The sequence below is a fragment of the Gopherus flavomarginatus genome, chromosome 1, assembly GCF_025201925.1.
Source record: "Gopherus flavomarginatus isolate rGopFla2 chromosome 1, rGopFla2.mat.asm, whole genome shotgun sequence".
NCBI classification, from domain to species: domain Eukaryota; kingdom Metazoa; phylum Chordata; order Testudines; family Testudinidae; genus Gopherus; species Gopherus flavomarginatus.
The window spans coordinates 371,939,036-371,953,625 of record NC_066617.1 but is presented as its reverse complement, the minus strand read 5'-3'; the positions used below and the strand labels follow the sequence as shown (position 1 = coordinate 371,953,625).

The 14,590-nt window shown below is 47.5% G+C and overlaps 1 protein-coding gene across 1 annotated transcript; it reads right to left on the bottom strand.

Moving 5' to 3' along the window:
* Positions 1–5,871: 5,871 nt before the first annotated feature.
* Positions 5,872–14,275, bottom strand: LOC127044319 (olfactory receptor 52D1-like). The gene is made up of 2 exons (XM_050938995.1): positions 13,346–14,275; positions 5,872–5,931 (listed from the first exon to the last, which is right to left on the bottom strand). Exons 1-2 carry the CDS (start codon positions 14,273–14,275, stop codon positions 5,872–5,874), a joined length of 990 nt encoding a protein of 329 aa, XP_050794952.1.
* Between the last annotated feature and the right edge of the window lie 315 nt (positions 14,276–14,590).

Below are 14,590 nucleotides of genomic sequence, written 5' to 3'. Positions count from 1 at the left end.
TCAAAATAGTAAGTAATAGCCAGGAAAGGCGGATTAGTCTTATGTTTGTTTTCTTAACTTGTAAATGTGTCTTTTGCTGGAAGGATTTCTACCTCTATTTGCTGTAACTTTGAATCTAAGACAGGTTGGGGAAGTCCTTCCATTGGGAGGGGATGGGTAAGGATATTGCTAATTACGTCCGGCCTTGTGAGGTGTGCCAAAGAGTGGGAAAGTCCCAAGACCAGGTCAAAGCCCCTGTCCAGCCACTCCCCATAATTGAGGTCCCATTTCAGCGAGTAGCTGTGGATATTCTGGGTCCTTTCCCAAAAAAGACCCCCAGAGGAAAGCAGTACATACTGACTTTCGTGGATTTTGCTACCCGATGGCCAGAAGTAGTAGCTCTAAGCAACACCAGGGCTAACACTGTGTGCCTGGCCTTAACAGACATTTTTGCCAGGGTAGGTTGACCCTCAACATCCTTACAGATTCAGGAACTAATTTCCTGGCAGGGACCATGAAAGATCTGTGGGAAGCTCATGGGCTGAATCACTTGCCACCCCGTATCACCATCAAACCAATGGCCTGGTGGAAAGGTTTAATGGAACTTTGGGGGCCATGATATGTAAATTTGTAAATGAACACTCCAATGATTGGGACCTAGTGTTGCAGCAGTTGCTGTTTGCCTACAGGGCTGTACCACATCCCAGTTTAGGGTTTTCACCATTTGAACTTGTGTATGGCCACAAGGTTAAGGGGCCATTACAGTTGGTGAAGCAGCAATGGGAGGGGTTTACGCCTTCTCCAGGAACTAACATTCTAGACTTTGTAAGCAACCTACAAAGCACCCTCCGTCACTCTTTATGAAGTTCAATGAAGACAAATGCAAAGTGCTCCACTTAGGAAGGAACAATCAGTTTCACACATACAGAATGGGAAGAGACTGTCTAGGAAGGAGTATGGCAGAAAGAGATCTAGGAGTCATAGTAGACCACAAGCTTAATATGAGTCAACAGTGTGATACTGCTGCAAAAAAAGCAAACGTGATTCTGGGATGCGTTAACAGGTGTGTTGTAAACAAGACACGAGAAGTCATTCTTCTGCTCTACTCTGCGCTGGTTAGGCCTCAACTGGAGTATTGTGTCCAGTTCTGGGCACCACATTTCAAGAAAGATGTGGAGAAATTGGAGAGGGTCCAGAGAAGAGCAATAAGAATCATTAAAGGTCTTGAGAACATGACCTATGAAGGAAGGCTGAAGGAATTGGGTTTATTTCATTTGGAAAAGAGAAGACTGAGAGGGGACATGATAGCAGTTTTCAGGAATCTAAAAGGATTTCATCAGGAGGAGGGAGAAAACTTGTTTACCTTAGCCTCTAATGATAGAACAAGAAGCAATGGGCTTAAACTGCAGCAAGGGAGATTTAGGTTGGACATTAGGAAAAAGTTCCTGTCTGTCAGGGTAGTTAAACACTGGAATAAATTGCCTAAGGAGGTTGTGGAATCTCCATCTCTGGAGATATTTAAGAGTAGGTTAGATAAATGTTTATGAAGGATGGTCTAGACAGTATTTGGTCCTGCCATGAGGGCAGGGGACTGGACTCGATGACCTCTCGAGGTCCCTTCCAGTCCTAGAGTCTATGAGTCTATGAGCCTTGCTAAAGAAAACCTAAAGGATGCTCAGGAAGAGCAAAAGGCCTGGTATGATAAACATACCAGAGAGTGTTCCTTCAAAGTAGGAGACAGGTTATGGTCTTGAAGGCGCAACAGGCCCATAAGATAGAAGCATCATGGGAAGGGCCATTCATGGTCCAAGAGCACCTGGGAGCTGTTAGCTATCTCATAACATTTCCCACCTCCACCCTAAAGCCTAAAGTGTACCATGTTAATTCTCTCAAGCCTTTCTATTCCAGAGACTTAAAAGTTTGTCAGTTTAAAGCCCAGGGAGAAGATGACGCTAAGTGGCCTGAAGGTGTCTACTAGGAAGGAAAGAGTGACGGTGGCGTGGAAGAGGTGACCCTCTCCACAACCTTGGAATGTCTGCAGTGGCAACTGATCAAGAAGCTGTGCACTAGCTTGGCCCCATTGTTCTCAGCCACCCCAGGACGGACTGAATGGGCATACCACTCCATTGACACAGGTAATGCTCACCCAATTAGAACCCTACCCTACCAGGTGTCTCCTCATGCCCAAGCTGCTATAGAACGTTTGATCCGAAACATGCTACAGATGGGTATTATCCGCCCCTCTACCAGCGCATGGGAATCTCCAGTGGTTCTGGTGCCCAAACCAGATGGAGAAATACGCTTTTGCATGGACTGCCATAAGCTAAATGTGGTAACTCGTCCCGACAACTATCCAATGCAACGCACCAATGAGGAACTGGGATGTGCCCAGTTCATCTCTACAATAGACTTAACCAAGGGGTACTGGCAAGTACCGCTAGATGAACCTGCCAAAGAAAGGTCAGCCTTCATCACCCATGCAGGGGTGTATGAATTTAATGTGCATCCTTTCAGGCTGCGAAATGCACTCGCCACCTTCCAAAGACTTGTAGATGGTCTCCTAGCAGGATTGGGAGACTACGCAGTTGCCTACCTATATGATGTGGCCATTTTTTCTGATTCATGGGCAGAACACCTAGAATACCTGGAAAAAGTCTTCGAGCGCATCAGGCAGGCAGGACTACCTGTTAAGGCTAATAAGTGTCAAATAGGCCAAAACAGAGTGACTTACCTGGGACACCAGGTGGGTCGAGGAACAATAAACCTATTCAAAAGTCCATGCTATCCAAAAGTGGCCTGTCCCAAAGTCAAAGAAACAGGTCCAATTTTTCTTAAGCTTGGCCAGATATTACAGGCGATTTGTACCACACTACAGCCAAATCGCTGCCCCACTAACGGGCCTGACCAAAAAGACCCAGCCGAATGCTGTTAAGTGGACTAATGAGTGTCAAAAGGCCTTTACCCAGCTTAAGGCGACACTCATGTCTGACCCTGTGCTAAGGGCCCCGGACTTTGACAAGCCATTCCTAGTAACCATAGATGCATTTGAGCATGGTGTCAGAGCAGTTTTAATGCAGGAAGGACAGGATCAAAACTTCCATCCTGTCGTGTTTCTCAGCAAGAATCTGTCTGAGAGGGAAAGCCACTGGTCCATCAGTGAATGCTATGCCATTGTGTACGCCCTGGAAAAGCTACGCCCATACGTTTGAGGACGGCGCTTCCAGCTACAAACTCACCATGCTGCGCTAAAGTGGCTTCATACTGCCAAGGGAAACAACAAAAAACTGCTTCGATGCAGTTTAGCTCTCCAAGATTTTGATTTTGAAATTCAACACATTTCAGGAGCTTCTAACAAAGTAGCTGATGCACTCCTGTGAAAGTTTCCCAGAATCAACTGGTTAAAAATTGTCCTTGAAATGTGGAAAATCTTGCAGTTTTACATGATTAGTAGTATATGTAAAGGTGCATGTGTGTTATTAATCTGTTTATTCTAAAGTTCTAGGAAGAAATCACCCCCAGTGTGGTTCCACATTGTCTGAGATTTGGGGGGCGTGTCATAAACAGATGGTTAACGGTTAATGTCTCTTTTACCTATAAAGGGTTAAGAAGCTCAGTGAACCTGGCTAACACCTGACCAGAGGACCAATAGGGGGACAAGATACTTTCAAATCTTGGTGGAGGGAAGTCTTTGGTTGTGCTGATTTTTTGTTCGTTGTTTGCTCTTGGGGCTAAGAGGGACCAGATGTACACCCAGGTTTTCTCCAATCTTTCTGAATCAGTCTCTCATGTTTCAAAATAGTAAGTAATAGCCAGGAAAGACGGATTAGTCTTATGTTTGTTTTCTTAACTTGTAAATGTGTCTTTTGCTGGAAGGATTTTTACCTCTGTTTGCTGTAACTTTGAATCTAAGGCTGGGGGGGGAGGTCCCTCTAGTCTATATGAATCTGAATGCCCTGTAAGCATTTTCCATCCTGATTTTACAGAGATAATTTTTACTTTTTCTTTCTTTAATTAAAAGCTTTCTTTTTTAAGAACCTGGTTGATTTTTCCTTGTTTTGGAATCCAAGAGATTGAGTCTGAACTCACCAGGGATTGGTGGGGGGAAAAGGAAGGGAATGGTTAATTCCTCTTTGTTTTAAGATCCAAGGAGTTTGGATCGATGTAGCTTCCCAAGGCAGCCCAGGGAGGGGAAAGTCTGGGAGGGGGAAAGGAGGGGAATGGTTTACGTCTCCTTGTTTTAAGACCCAAGGGGTTTGGGTCTTGGGTTCCCCAGGGAAGGTTTTGGGGGAACGGGAAATGTGCCAAATACTATATTTCTGGCTGGTGGTAGCATGCCAAATTTAAGCTGGTAATTAAGCTTAAAGGTGATCATGCAGGTCCCCACTTTTTGGACACTAAAATTCAAAGTGGGAGAAAAACCTTGACACGCTTACTCCTCCTAACTGGTTGCATGCCCTTGGCTTGAGATAGGAGCCAGGCAGTCTTCTAATGTATGTTCCTATATCTCACTCCCACCATACCCTGTAACACATTAACTTCTCTAGCCCTTATCTTTTCTCATTGTACTAAAAGACTCAACAGGTTGTGGAAAATGCAACACACAGTATCTTTGTCCTTTGTTTACACATATTAGTACAAGACCTGAAAGTATCAAAAAGTCAACCCCAAAATTCAATCTCAGGCTGACAAACAAGCATATATGCTAATAGTTGATATCTGCAGTACCAGCACGGCCAAACTACGCCACCCAGACTGGAAAAGTATTGTTATGCTTGGATATAAAGTGCTGTCCTATGTACGCATACATACTCATATGTAACATACACATATATACACCATATCCATATTACCCATACATATTAAGTATCTAAAAGTACCCCCAAGGCACAGTCATAAAGGGACTAAAAACAATTTGAAAATAAAATCTGTCCATTGGTTGTATGAGAGAATGTGCAGATTAAGGCACAGATGGGGCACAAATGTGTGGATGGGAAAGCAAGGTGGCCACATAACAGTGTTTAGCCCAGGGGACCATCTTCAGTCCAGGCATTATACTTTTCCAAGATGATGGGTAACCATCCTCCCCATAAAATGACAAAAGGTGGGGGAATGTGTAGGAAGAGAACCTGAGACATAAGCCCTTGTATCAGAGGCCTGAGGCGTGGGCTAGAATAGTAGTCAAAGCTTTACTGATAAAAAAACAAAGACAAGCTGTGAGCAAGAGGCAAGGCCTCTTTACAGAATCTGGCAGAATGCGGCTGTTATTGCCGAAATACACATTCCTAAGAGGTGCTAGGCACAGAGCACTCACGCAACCACATCCTGATATCAAGTGGTACCAGAACATTGCAATGACAAGGATGGTACAAAACCATTCCCCAAGGATAACAGGAACACACTGTCCACTCCTAAAAATTAGGTCAGGATGACAGTACGTAATAAAGAGGTTTTGACTGAACCAATATGTACAAGGAGATGGGTGATAAATAGCTACGACAGGGGGCAGTAACTAACTATGTCAGAGTGGCAGTACATAACTTGTTTGTATTGGGGTATAAAGATGTATCTCAGAGGGAGGAATGGAAATCCCGTGATTTACTGAGCTGGTCCATTGTTATGGGCAAACATGTCTTAGTGGTACAGTAGAGTCTGCAGGATACTAGTACTGTGCTTAGTCAACAATAAACCTGGCTGGGTGCCTTCATCCCGTAACGGATCTTGTGGTCATTGGGCAGTTCGGTCGAGGTCTGCCGTGCCAGCTGTCTGTGCAGAGCTGGGACAGCACACAGAGAGAACACACACACACACACAGCCAAGCATCTAACCACAGCGACCAGCATGCTGTTGGAATTGAGGAAGCCTGGGATGGGGAAGGAGAGTATAGACAGGGAGTCAGAATATGCTGGGAGATTGAACCAGCTGAGGAGCAAAGATCAGTGGTTCTTTCCACTGGTGAAATGCCTGAGGTTACATAAATTACATTCAAAAACAACAATTTGAAACAAAACTGAGAAAATTTGTGACACCCAGGCTGCAGTTCTGTGGCTTGCCAGAGGAAGGAGACACTGAGACCTGCCCACATGCACTCTGGGCCAGGAAAGGTCCCAGCACTGGCCTTGGATCAACAATCACAAAGAATAACTTAATTTCAGCAGCTCTGCCAAATACTGCTCCTCGCCCCCACAACCTCCAGTGTTACTCACCTTTCCATGTACCCTCTGCTTGCGCCAACAATCCCCAGTGCTGCCCACCCGTCTGTGTACGCCTCCAGCCTGCCCCCAAAACCCCAAGCGCTGTCTGCCTATCCATTTACACCCTCTGCCTGCCTCTGCAAATTCCAGACCTGCCAACCTCTCTGTGTACACCCCACTCCCTGCTCCCACAACCCCCAGCACTGCCTGCCTGTCCATGTGGGTCCTCCACCCCCACAACTTCCAGCCTTGCCACACAGTGCTGCCCCTCAACCCGGACAAGAACCAGGTGCCTGTCCCCATAGCAGCAGCTCACAGAAATATCTCCTCAGACTACGTTACATCTCAATCTGAGCACAGAAAGAGAGAGGGACAGGCCCAGTGAGAGGGAGAGAGAATGTGGAGACTAAAAGTAGGCAGTGTGAGTAACTCTTCCTCAAAACGACGCAAAGCTTTAACATATCGCAGCCCGTTAGCAACTTCCTGAGGCTGCTTTTCCATATTGGCAATTGCTGACCTTGGCATGAGGCAGTAGTAGGATTGCTCACAGAAGGAGGGACGGTTCAGATGGGGGACGGTGTCAGAGAATCTACTACAGTGTGTGGTCCATGTTACGTTACAGTTTGACACCCCCCTGCCTCAGAAGGATTTCTTATGCCTCTTTGGTCTGTGCATAAGGCAGGACGTTCATTCACTATTTCACCTGGTTTGAGTACTCAGTGCCACTGTGAACCGGATACTACATCCCCCCCCCCCCCACACACACACACACACTCTGCATTTCTGGACCTCCTCCACTGAGATTTCCAACCCTGTATGGTTTCCTCCATGCCAGAATTATGCTTTTATTTTTACTGCCTTGCAGCGCTTCTCATCCTCTCCTGAAGACTCATCTTTCTCCAGAAAAAAAACGTTATCTTGATTGATCTGTACCTTTAAGCCTGTCTGTATTTGTGCAAGTTTCTTCATGAGATTGACGGATTTTCACTCCATATGGCTAAATGCAGTGCCTTGCATGGCATCAAGTATCAGAGGGGTAGGCGTGTTAGTCTGGATCTGTAAAAGCAGCAAAGAATCCTGTGGCACCTTATAGACTAACAGACGTTTTGGAGCATGAGCTTTCTGATGAAGTGGGTATTCACCCACGAAAGCTCATGCTCCAAAACGTCTGTTAGTCTATAAGGCGCCAGAGGACTCTTCGCTGCTTTTACAAATCCAGTCTAACAGGGCTACCCGTCTGATACTTTAAGCCTGCGTGTCTGAGATTTCAGAAACTCTCCGGTCTATCCTTGGAGGCCACAGGATGACTCCAGTCTGCAGGTTCATGGTTGGTGTAAATCATGCTATTTATTTAAGTCCCTACATGTGGATTTAGGGTGAACTCCGGGCCATATTGGGAGTTTTGCCATTGATCACAATGGGATCAGAATCACCTTTTGTGTTTAACGTTCTGCCTCGAGCTGCAAAAATCACGGCTTTGGGTCCTGCTGCACAGAGCGCTATTCTGTTAGGGTGCTCAAAGACATTGACAGAAACCCCCCGTTTATGTGGTGCTCTGAGACCAGCTATAAAAGATGGGGATTCCAAAACACAGGGGCTCTGATTTTGTTCTCAGGGAGGCCAGTGCCAATCTACAGTGTCTCACTAAAGACAGAAGGTGAGAGCAGAATCTGGCCAGTGTGAGACCCATTCTCATTGTGAACCCTCTGGTTATACACGTACCCACTGCAGAGGCTTTGGCTGTACTTACCAACAGGGCAGTGAAGATGCTGAACTGGAAAACTGGAAAGAACCAGAGGAAAACCAGACAGTACAAACAGAGGAAACTACTAAGACAGCTAGCAGAGGACACAGTAGAGACAAGAAACTGATCTTAAAAAACAAATATTTGTCTAAACTATTTCCAGTACAGCTGTAGTTCCAATTTACCAGGTAAATCCCTTGGTAGTGTCTGATAATACTAACCAGTTCAAGTTACTGTGCTCCTGAATTCCTGCCCAGAAGTTTCTTGACTTGAACCCTTCCTGAGACCTCAGCACTAACTTTAATGCAGAAACAGCCAACTCACTGAAATCCAGTCAGCAGAGAGAGGAAATCTCCTTACAGCGACAGGAAGGCAGAGCCCCACGAATGAGCACATGTCTGACCCTCAGCGAGCTGGACAGTGACCCCTGTACAGTCCCTGCAGACTCTCAGGTTGGCAGGACTCCCAGACAATTCCCTCGGCTCCATGAGCAGCAGGAAGAGCAGAAAATAGACCCTGGAGAACTTCAGCCTGAGAGCCTCCCCTGGGAATGAAGAAATGATGTGCCGATACCAGAGGCTCAGATTGTCAGGGCAAACAGAGTCTGACGATCTGTTCAGCCTAGCAATTGACAATGGCTTTCTTTTCTGTGTGTAACGTGCTGCCATCTGCACTATGTCTGTACATAACTGCAAGCCTAAGGATTGTTCTCTCTAGCAGTACCATTATGATTACACATGGTAACAGCACACCCCAATTGTGGCACCCCATAACTCAAACACCCTACGAGGCCAGAGAGTTATACATATATATATTTTGGAGGGGGGTGCTCTGTGACAAACCACATTTTTGGATGACTGTTTTCCACGGTCATTCATTATGACATATTTTAAGGAATACCAGGCAATATTTCCTGATAAATTTAATATTTTTCACCAGGTTAGGATCCCCCCTTCAATCCATACACCACACACTGATATTCCCAAATTCCCATGGGGGATTAGTAGTACAGTTTTCTATGGGTACATACTTAAAGTCCTTATTTTCCTCATTACCACTACTTGGGGGTGTAACATTCCTCGTGTTTCCTCCCTTTACCACTTTACATTGCTGGATTTGGATTTGTTTAGGGCTTACAGTAACAACAATAGCAGCAATGATTGTTCTATTCCAGGCCAGGGTGTTGTGAAAGTAGAATGAATTATATTGTAAAAATAGAAAGGATTAAAGAAATACTGTATGTACCTTTAAGCAGAAACGAGGAATGTTGAAATACAGGCGTCAGGAAAAGAAACATTAAGGCACAAACAATGAGTCCACTCAGGCTAATGGTGGAACATTCGCCGAAGATTGGTAAAAGTTAGCAAGGAATTAACTATGTATGTCTAGCCTCAGGTAAACTTGTCAGTTCTGCTCCCTTCGTTATCTTGTCAAGTTCGTGCCCTTTTTATCTGTATAAAATAAAGTAGTGTGGGTCTTGCGTGGTGCTCACATTAGCTGGGTGTATTAGCAGAGCGCTGTGCTAATAAACAGAATGGTCTGACAAATTGTGAGTCCTGAATTTAACTGTGACAGTGTCCTTGTTTTCCCTTTGTGGATCCACCTGTAAATTTCATGCAACAGAATTTATTCATCCTCATTTTTAACCCCCATTCTGTGTGTACACAAGTGCAGCCGGGGCTCGACCCTCTCTGGGAGGAGGAAGGGAGCCACACTGGCTCAATACACACTGGTGGGTCCAGAAAAATAGCCCGGCAGTCCTCGCGGCAATCGCCTGCCCTGTGGGGCAAGGGCTCAGGTCCTTCGGCAGGGCTGAGCCTTAATCATCGGTATGAGCCTGGCCCTAGGTCAGGGCGGGGCAGCAAACACTGAGTCAGGAAGCTCAGGCCCTGGGCAGAGCTGAGCAGTAATGATACGCTTTGGCCTCCTCAGGCCAGGGAGAGAGGGAGTCTGCCACCCCAGGATGGGTGGCAAGGGGGACGCAGACCCTCCCACTCCACTGTGTCCCAGCCTGGGGCCCTAGCAGTGACTGAGGATCCGCTGGTCAGTCAATGGGGATCCTGGCCACAACACACTGACATAGCCTCCGGCAAGGCTGCAGCCGGACTGGGGTCGGCTGCCCCCGGGCCACTTCCATCCTCCTCCTCGGGGCCTACCTGGGTCCTGACTTCGGCCTCTGCAGGGTCCAGGAGCATGGACTCGTTGCAGCCGGGGCTGGGTGGTAGGTCCGGGAGTTCCTCGGGATAGTCGGGCCAGGGTAGTGCCGGCGGCTTCTCCAGGTAGCGGGCACAGGGGAGCCCCGGCGGCCCCTCCGGGTAGCGGGCACGGGGGAGCCCCGGCGGTCCCTCCGGGTAGCGGGCACGGGGAACCCCGGAGGCCCCTCCGGGTATCAGGCGTGGAGGAGCCCTGGTGGCCCCTCCTGGTAGCAGGCGCGGGGGAGCCCAGGCGGCTCCTCCAGGTAGTGGATACGGGGAAGCCCCAGTGGCTTCTCCAGGTAGCTGGTGCGGGGGGAGCCCCAGTGGCTTCTCCAGGTAGCTGGTGCGGGGGGAGCCCCGGCGGCCCCTCTGGGTAGCGGGTGCGGGGGGAGCCCCAGTGGCTTCTCCAGGTAGCTGGTGCGGGGGGAGCCCCGGCGGCCCCTCTGGGTAGCGGGTGCGGGGGAGCCCTGGTGGCCCCTCCGGGTAGCGGGTGCGGGGGGAGCCCCAGTGGCTTCTCCAGGTAGCTGGTGCGGGGGGAGCCCCGGCGGTCCCTCTGGGTAGTGGGCGCAGGGGAGCTCCAGCGGCTCCTCCTGGTAGCGGGTGCGGGGGAGCCCTGGTGGCCCCTCTGGGTAGCGGGCGCAGAGGAGATCCAGTGGCTCCTCCGGGTAGCGGGCGTGGGGGACCCCGGCAACCCCTCCGGGTAGCAGGCACGGGGGAGCTCAGGCCAGTCTGGGCAGCTGCCCTGGGTCGCAGAAGTTTCCCAGTCTCGAGCTCCCTGAGGGACGTCTGCTCGCTCCGACTGCTGGGGCTTGACTGAGCTCTGAGGGCCGGCCTTTATAGTTCCGGGTCGGCGCCTGACCCTTTGAGGGGCGGGCTCAGAGCTCTTTAGCTCTGCCCACTCTGGCCTCCGGCTGGGGTCTTCCTCATCTGGGCTGGAGGGGAGCCACACCGCCTCACTGCACTGTGCCTTTTTATTTGCGTGCAATAAACCCATTTCTGTTCTCCATTTTTTGTATTCAATAGCAGCAGGCTGGGCCCAACTGGTTAAAACCTGGGTAAGGAACCCTCCTTTTAGGAACTGGAAATGGATGGTGTTCTCCTGGAATGCGGTACATTATTTGATTTTCCCCCTCACGCTGATGGGTAGACCGAGCTCTCCGGGTAGGTTATACCATGCACTGACCTTGCTGCTGTATATATATATATACCACTTATATTCCTTTACTGATTTTCATTAACTTGTCCAATAACCAAATAATATAGATCAGAGTATCTGGCTGCCTGCTGCCTGCACCAAAAAGGCCCATTTTCCTTCAGAATAGCTGTGAAGACTTAGGGATAAAAACATTATGGTGGTAGTAGCCACCTGACCCCCATATATAATTTGTTTAATTAGCAGGAGTCTATCCAATGTGACTGTACCAAGTTGCACAGATACTTACATTTACAGAACAGGGTTTTATTTTTTAAGCCAGAAATTGTCCTTTTATAACACTCCTTTGTTCAGAGCTGTTACTTTTTAACATTTTTACAGCTCCTAACCTATTACTTCCCTCCAAACTTTTCCCAAACTTTGCAGTATTAATTTTTCTAAAAGCTACTTGTAACTTTCTACTTATTTTAAATTATTTACTCTCTTTTATCTGGCTGGTATTAACATTGTCCGAGAGCTTGTAATACCTGAATAGCCAAGTGTTGGGCCCAGGGGCTACTACCCCTGCATGGATCTTTTAATGGCTCCCCATGGAGCAGGTCACTGTCATACCAGTGAAAGAGATCCATGGTAATTAACTTGCATACACCGCAGTTTATTTGAGAAGTAATTACACAAACGGAAAAAGGTTACATTAAGCACATAACTCCGATGTTAAACATTAAAGAACTATACAACAAGCGCGACACTTTCCTCTTAGCGAGCCTCTCTTTCGCAAACATCCACTGTGCTAGCCTCACACAGTTCCTGCTTGGCAAACAGAGAAGGTGGTTACCAAGTCTATGGACGACTTCTTCCCTCCAGGTCCAGTCTCCTCAGCCCTCTGGTCTGTCTTGGATTTCCTCAAGACCAGGCCTTGGTTGCCTGGAAACCTTTCTGGTCACAGTCCTACTTGAGCCCACGGAGCCGAGTTTTGGCTACTCTGTCTAGCAGCGTCTTCAAGTAACAATTAAGGAATCCCCTCTCCCTTTTCTCTCATCTCTTCTCGGACAGTAATTTACTTTGCTTGATTCTTATAATTTTTTTCCCTCAAAGGAGTCACATGTCTCAGAAGCATGTCCAGTGGGCGCATGGTTATTAATTTTAGCTGATTAGTATTTTGGAAGGGGCTGTGGTGGGGGCGGGGTGTACCAAACAAAGACCACTTCATGTTTACTCACTAGTCAATCATTCACTCTGGCTCTCTGCATGGAGTCCTTGCCATAGGGTCACTATAAACAGGTCGGCCTGTACTCCATGCTGGAACATTACGGATGGGCTATTTGGAGGGAGGGATACCTCAGTGATTTGAGTATTGGCCTGCTAAACCTAGGGTTATGAATTCAGTCCTTAAGAGGGCCATTTGGGGATTTAGTTGGGGATTGGTCCTGCTTTGAGCAGGCATTTGGACTAGATGACCTTCCAACCCTAATAACTCTATGATTTTACTTTTTCATGGGCTCATTTTTACTAACCAATAGGTTCAATATTGATCGCATATGCAGGCTTTTCCAGTCTTTTATCAAGTCTGCTTCTGCTTAAAGGGGACCCTGCTCCTAGGATCCTCTGCAGTTCTTCAGTCATGTTTAAGTCATGTCAAGTTGTGCTCACAGCATTCATTCAGCATGGCCGCACCAATCTGGCATCATCTCAACACCAAAGAAGGCATTTTTTTTTCACAGTTCATTTCTAGGCATGCTCTTCCTTTGTGCCTGGCTAAAGGGACATCGTGCAGCTCACAGAACTTTTCAGATTCTTCCCAAAGAGCATCCCAATTAGATGGGAAGTTGTAAGAACTGCTTCATGTTGTGATAGATGGTGCCAGTATCCCCTCTCTCAGAGCATCAACAAATCCTAGAAATCATTCTTTAGTTCCAGATTTTCTGTTTCTCACACAAACTGTCATTTCTTCTGGTTTAAAACTGCATGCTTCGGCAACACTAATAGTAGAAAACTCACTGGTACAGAGCACCCTTGATTAATGACAAGATACCTTTCCCCCTCTTGTCACACAGGTTTAAAGTCATTGGCCCCAGATGATCATCCAGATGTATTTGCCCACTATATCACGAAATTCTTTGGTTTTGACCCCATAAATGACAGGGTTGAGCATAGGGGGGACAAGGAAATAGAGGTTGGCCAAGATGATGTGAACATGCAGAACAGCTCCCTGATCGAACTGGTGAATCAGAATGGTGAAAAGGATGGAAGTATAAGAAATCAGTATCACGCAGAGGTGGGCTGTGCAGGTGTTGAAGGCTTTCTGGTGGGCTTGCTTGGAGGAGATTCTGAAGACGGCCCTGATGATCAGACCGTAGGACAGGGCAATGAGCGTCAGGTCTAACCCGATGCCTACAAATGCTATCACCAAGCCATATGTCCAGTTAAATGTGATGTCCCCACATAACATCTTTGCCACAGTCATGTGCTCGCAATGAGTGTGGGGGATAATGTGGTTGCCACAGAATGGCTGCCTGATCAGGAGCAGGGGTCCGGGCAGTACGATGAGAACAGCTCTTGTCAAACCCACTAGTCCTAGCTTAGCTAATCGTGCGTTGGTGAGGATGGTGGTGTATCTCAGAGGGTTACATATGGCAACATAGCGATCGAAGGCCATTGTGACGAGGACGGCTGACTGAACAGCAGAAGCCGTGTGAAGGAGGAATGACTGGGTGAGGCAGCCACCCACAGTAATGCTTTTCAAATTGAACCAAAATATACAAAGTGCCTTCGGCACGACAGAGGTAGACAAGCCAATGTCTGTGAGCGCCAGCATGCAGAGCAGCAAGTACATCGGCTTGTGCAGGGTCTGCTCTTTGCCTACAACAAACAGAACTGTGAAATTTCCCAACAGGCCGATAAAGTAGAACACAGTGAAAGGGATGGAAATCCAGAAGTGGGCAGCTTCCAGGCCGGGGATGCCCACTAGGATAAATGTTGAAGGGTCAGAGGAGGTGAGGTTGAAACCTGCCATGAAGTGGTTGATGCATCGAGAGGTCTCAGAAATGCTTACGATGCCTGTGAAAGGAGAGAAGCACAACGAGCGGAGTTACACACTTTATAACAAATACTATGGTAAATATTTTATAGTTATAGCCAATCTAGAAAGGGAGGTAAGCAGTGAGGTGGCAGTATTCACAGATGGCTCAAGATTAATTAACCACTGGAATAATTTACCAAGGATCCTGGCGGAATCTTCTTCACTGTGAATTTTTAAGTCAAGGTTCAATGTTCCTCTTAAAGATCTTCTCTAGCAAAAATGTTGCAGAAATTCTCTGGTCTGTGTTAT

Bases quoted from the DNA above. Each gene is read 5' to 3' on its own strand.
- LOC127044319 (XM_050938995.1), bottom strand. From the start codon at position 14,275: ATGGCAGGTTTCAACCTCACCTCCTCTGACCCTTCAACATTTATCCTA. The intron at 5,932-13,345 runs ATGATCATCTGG...CAGGCATTTCAC, and splicing joins TAGTGGGCAAATACATCTGG to CAGTGGAAAGAACCACTGAT.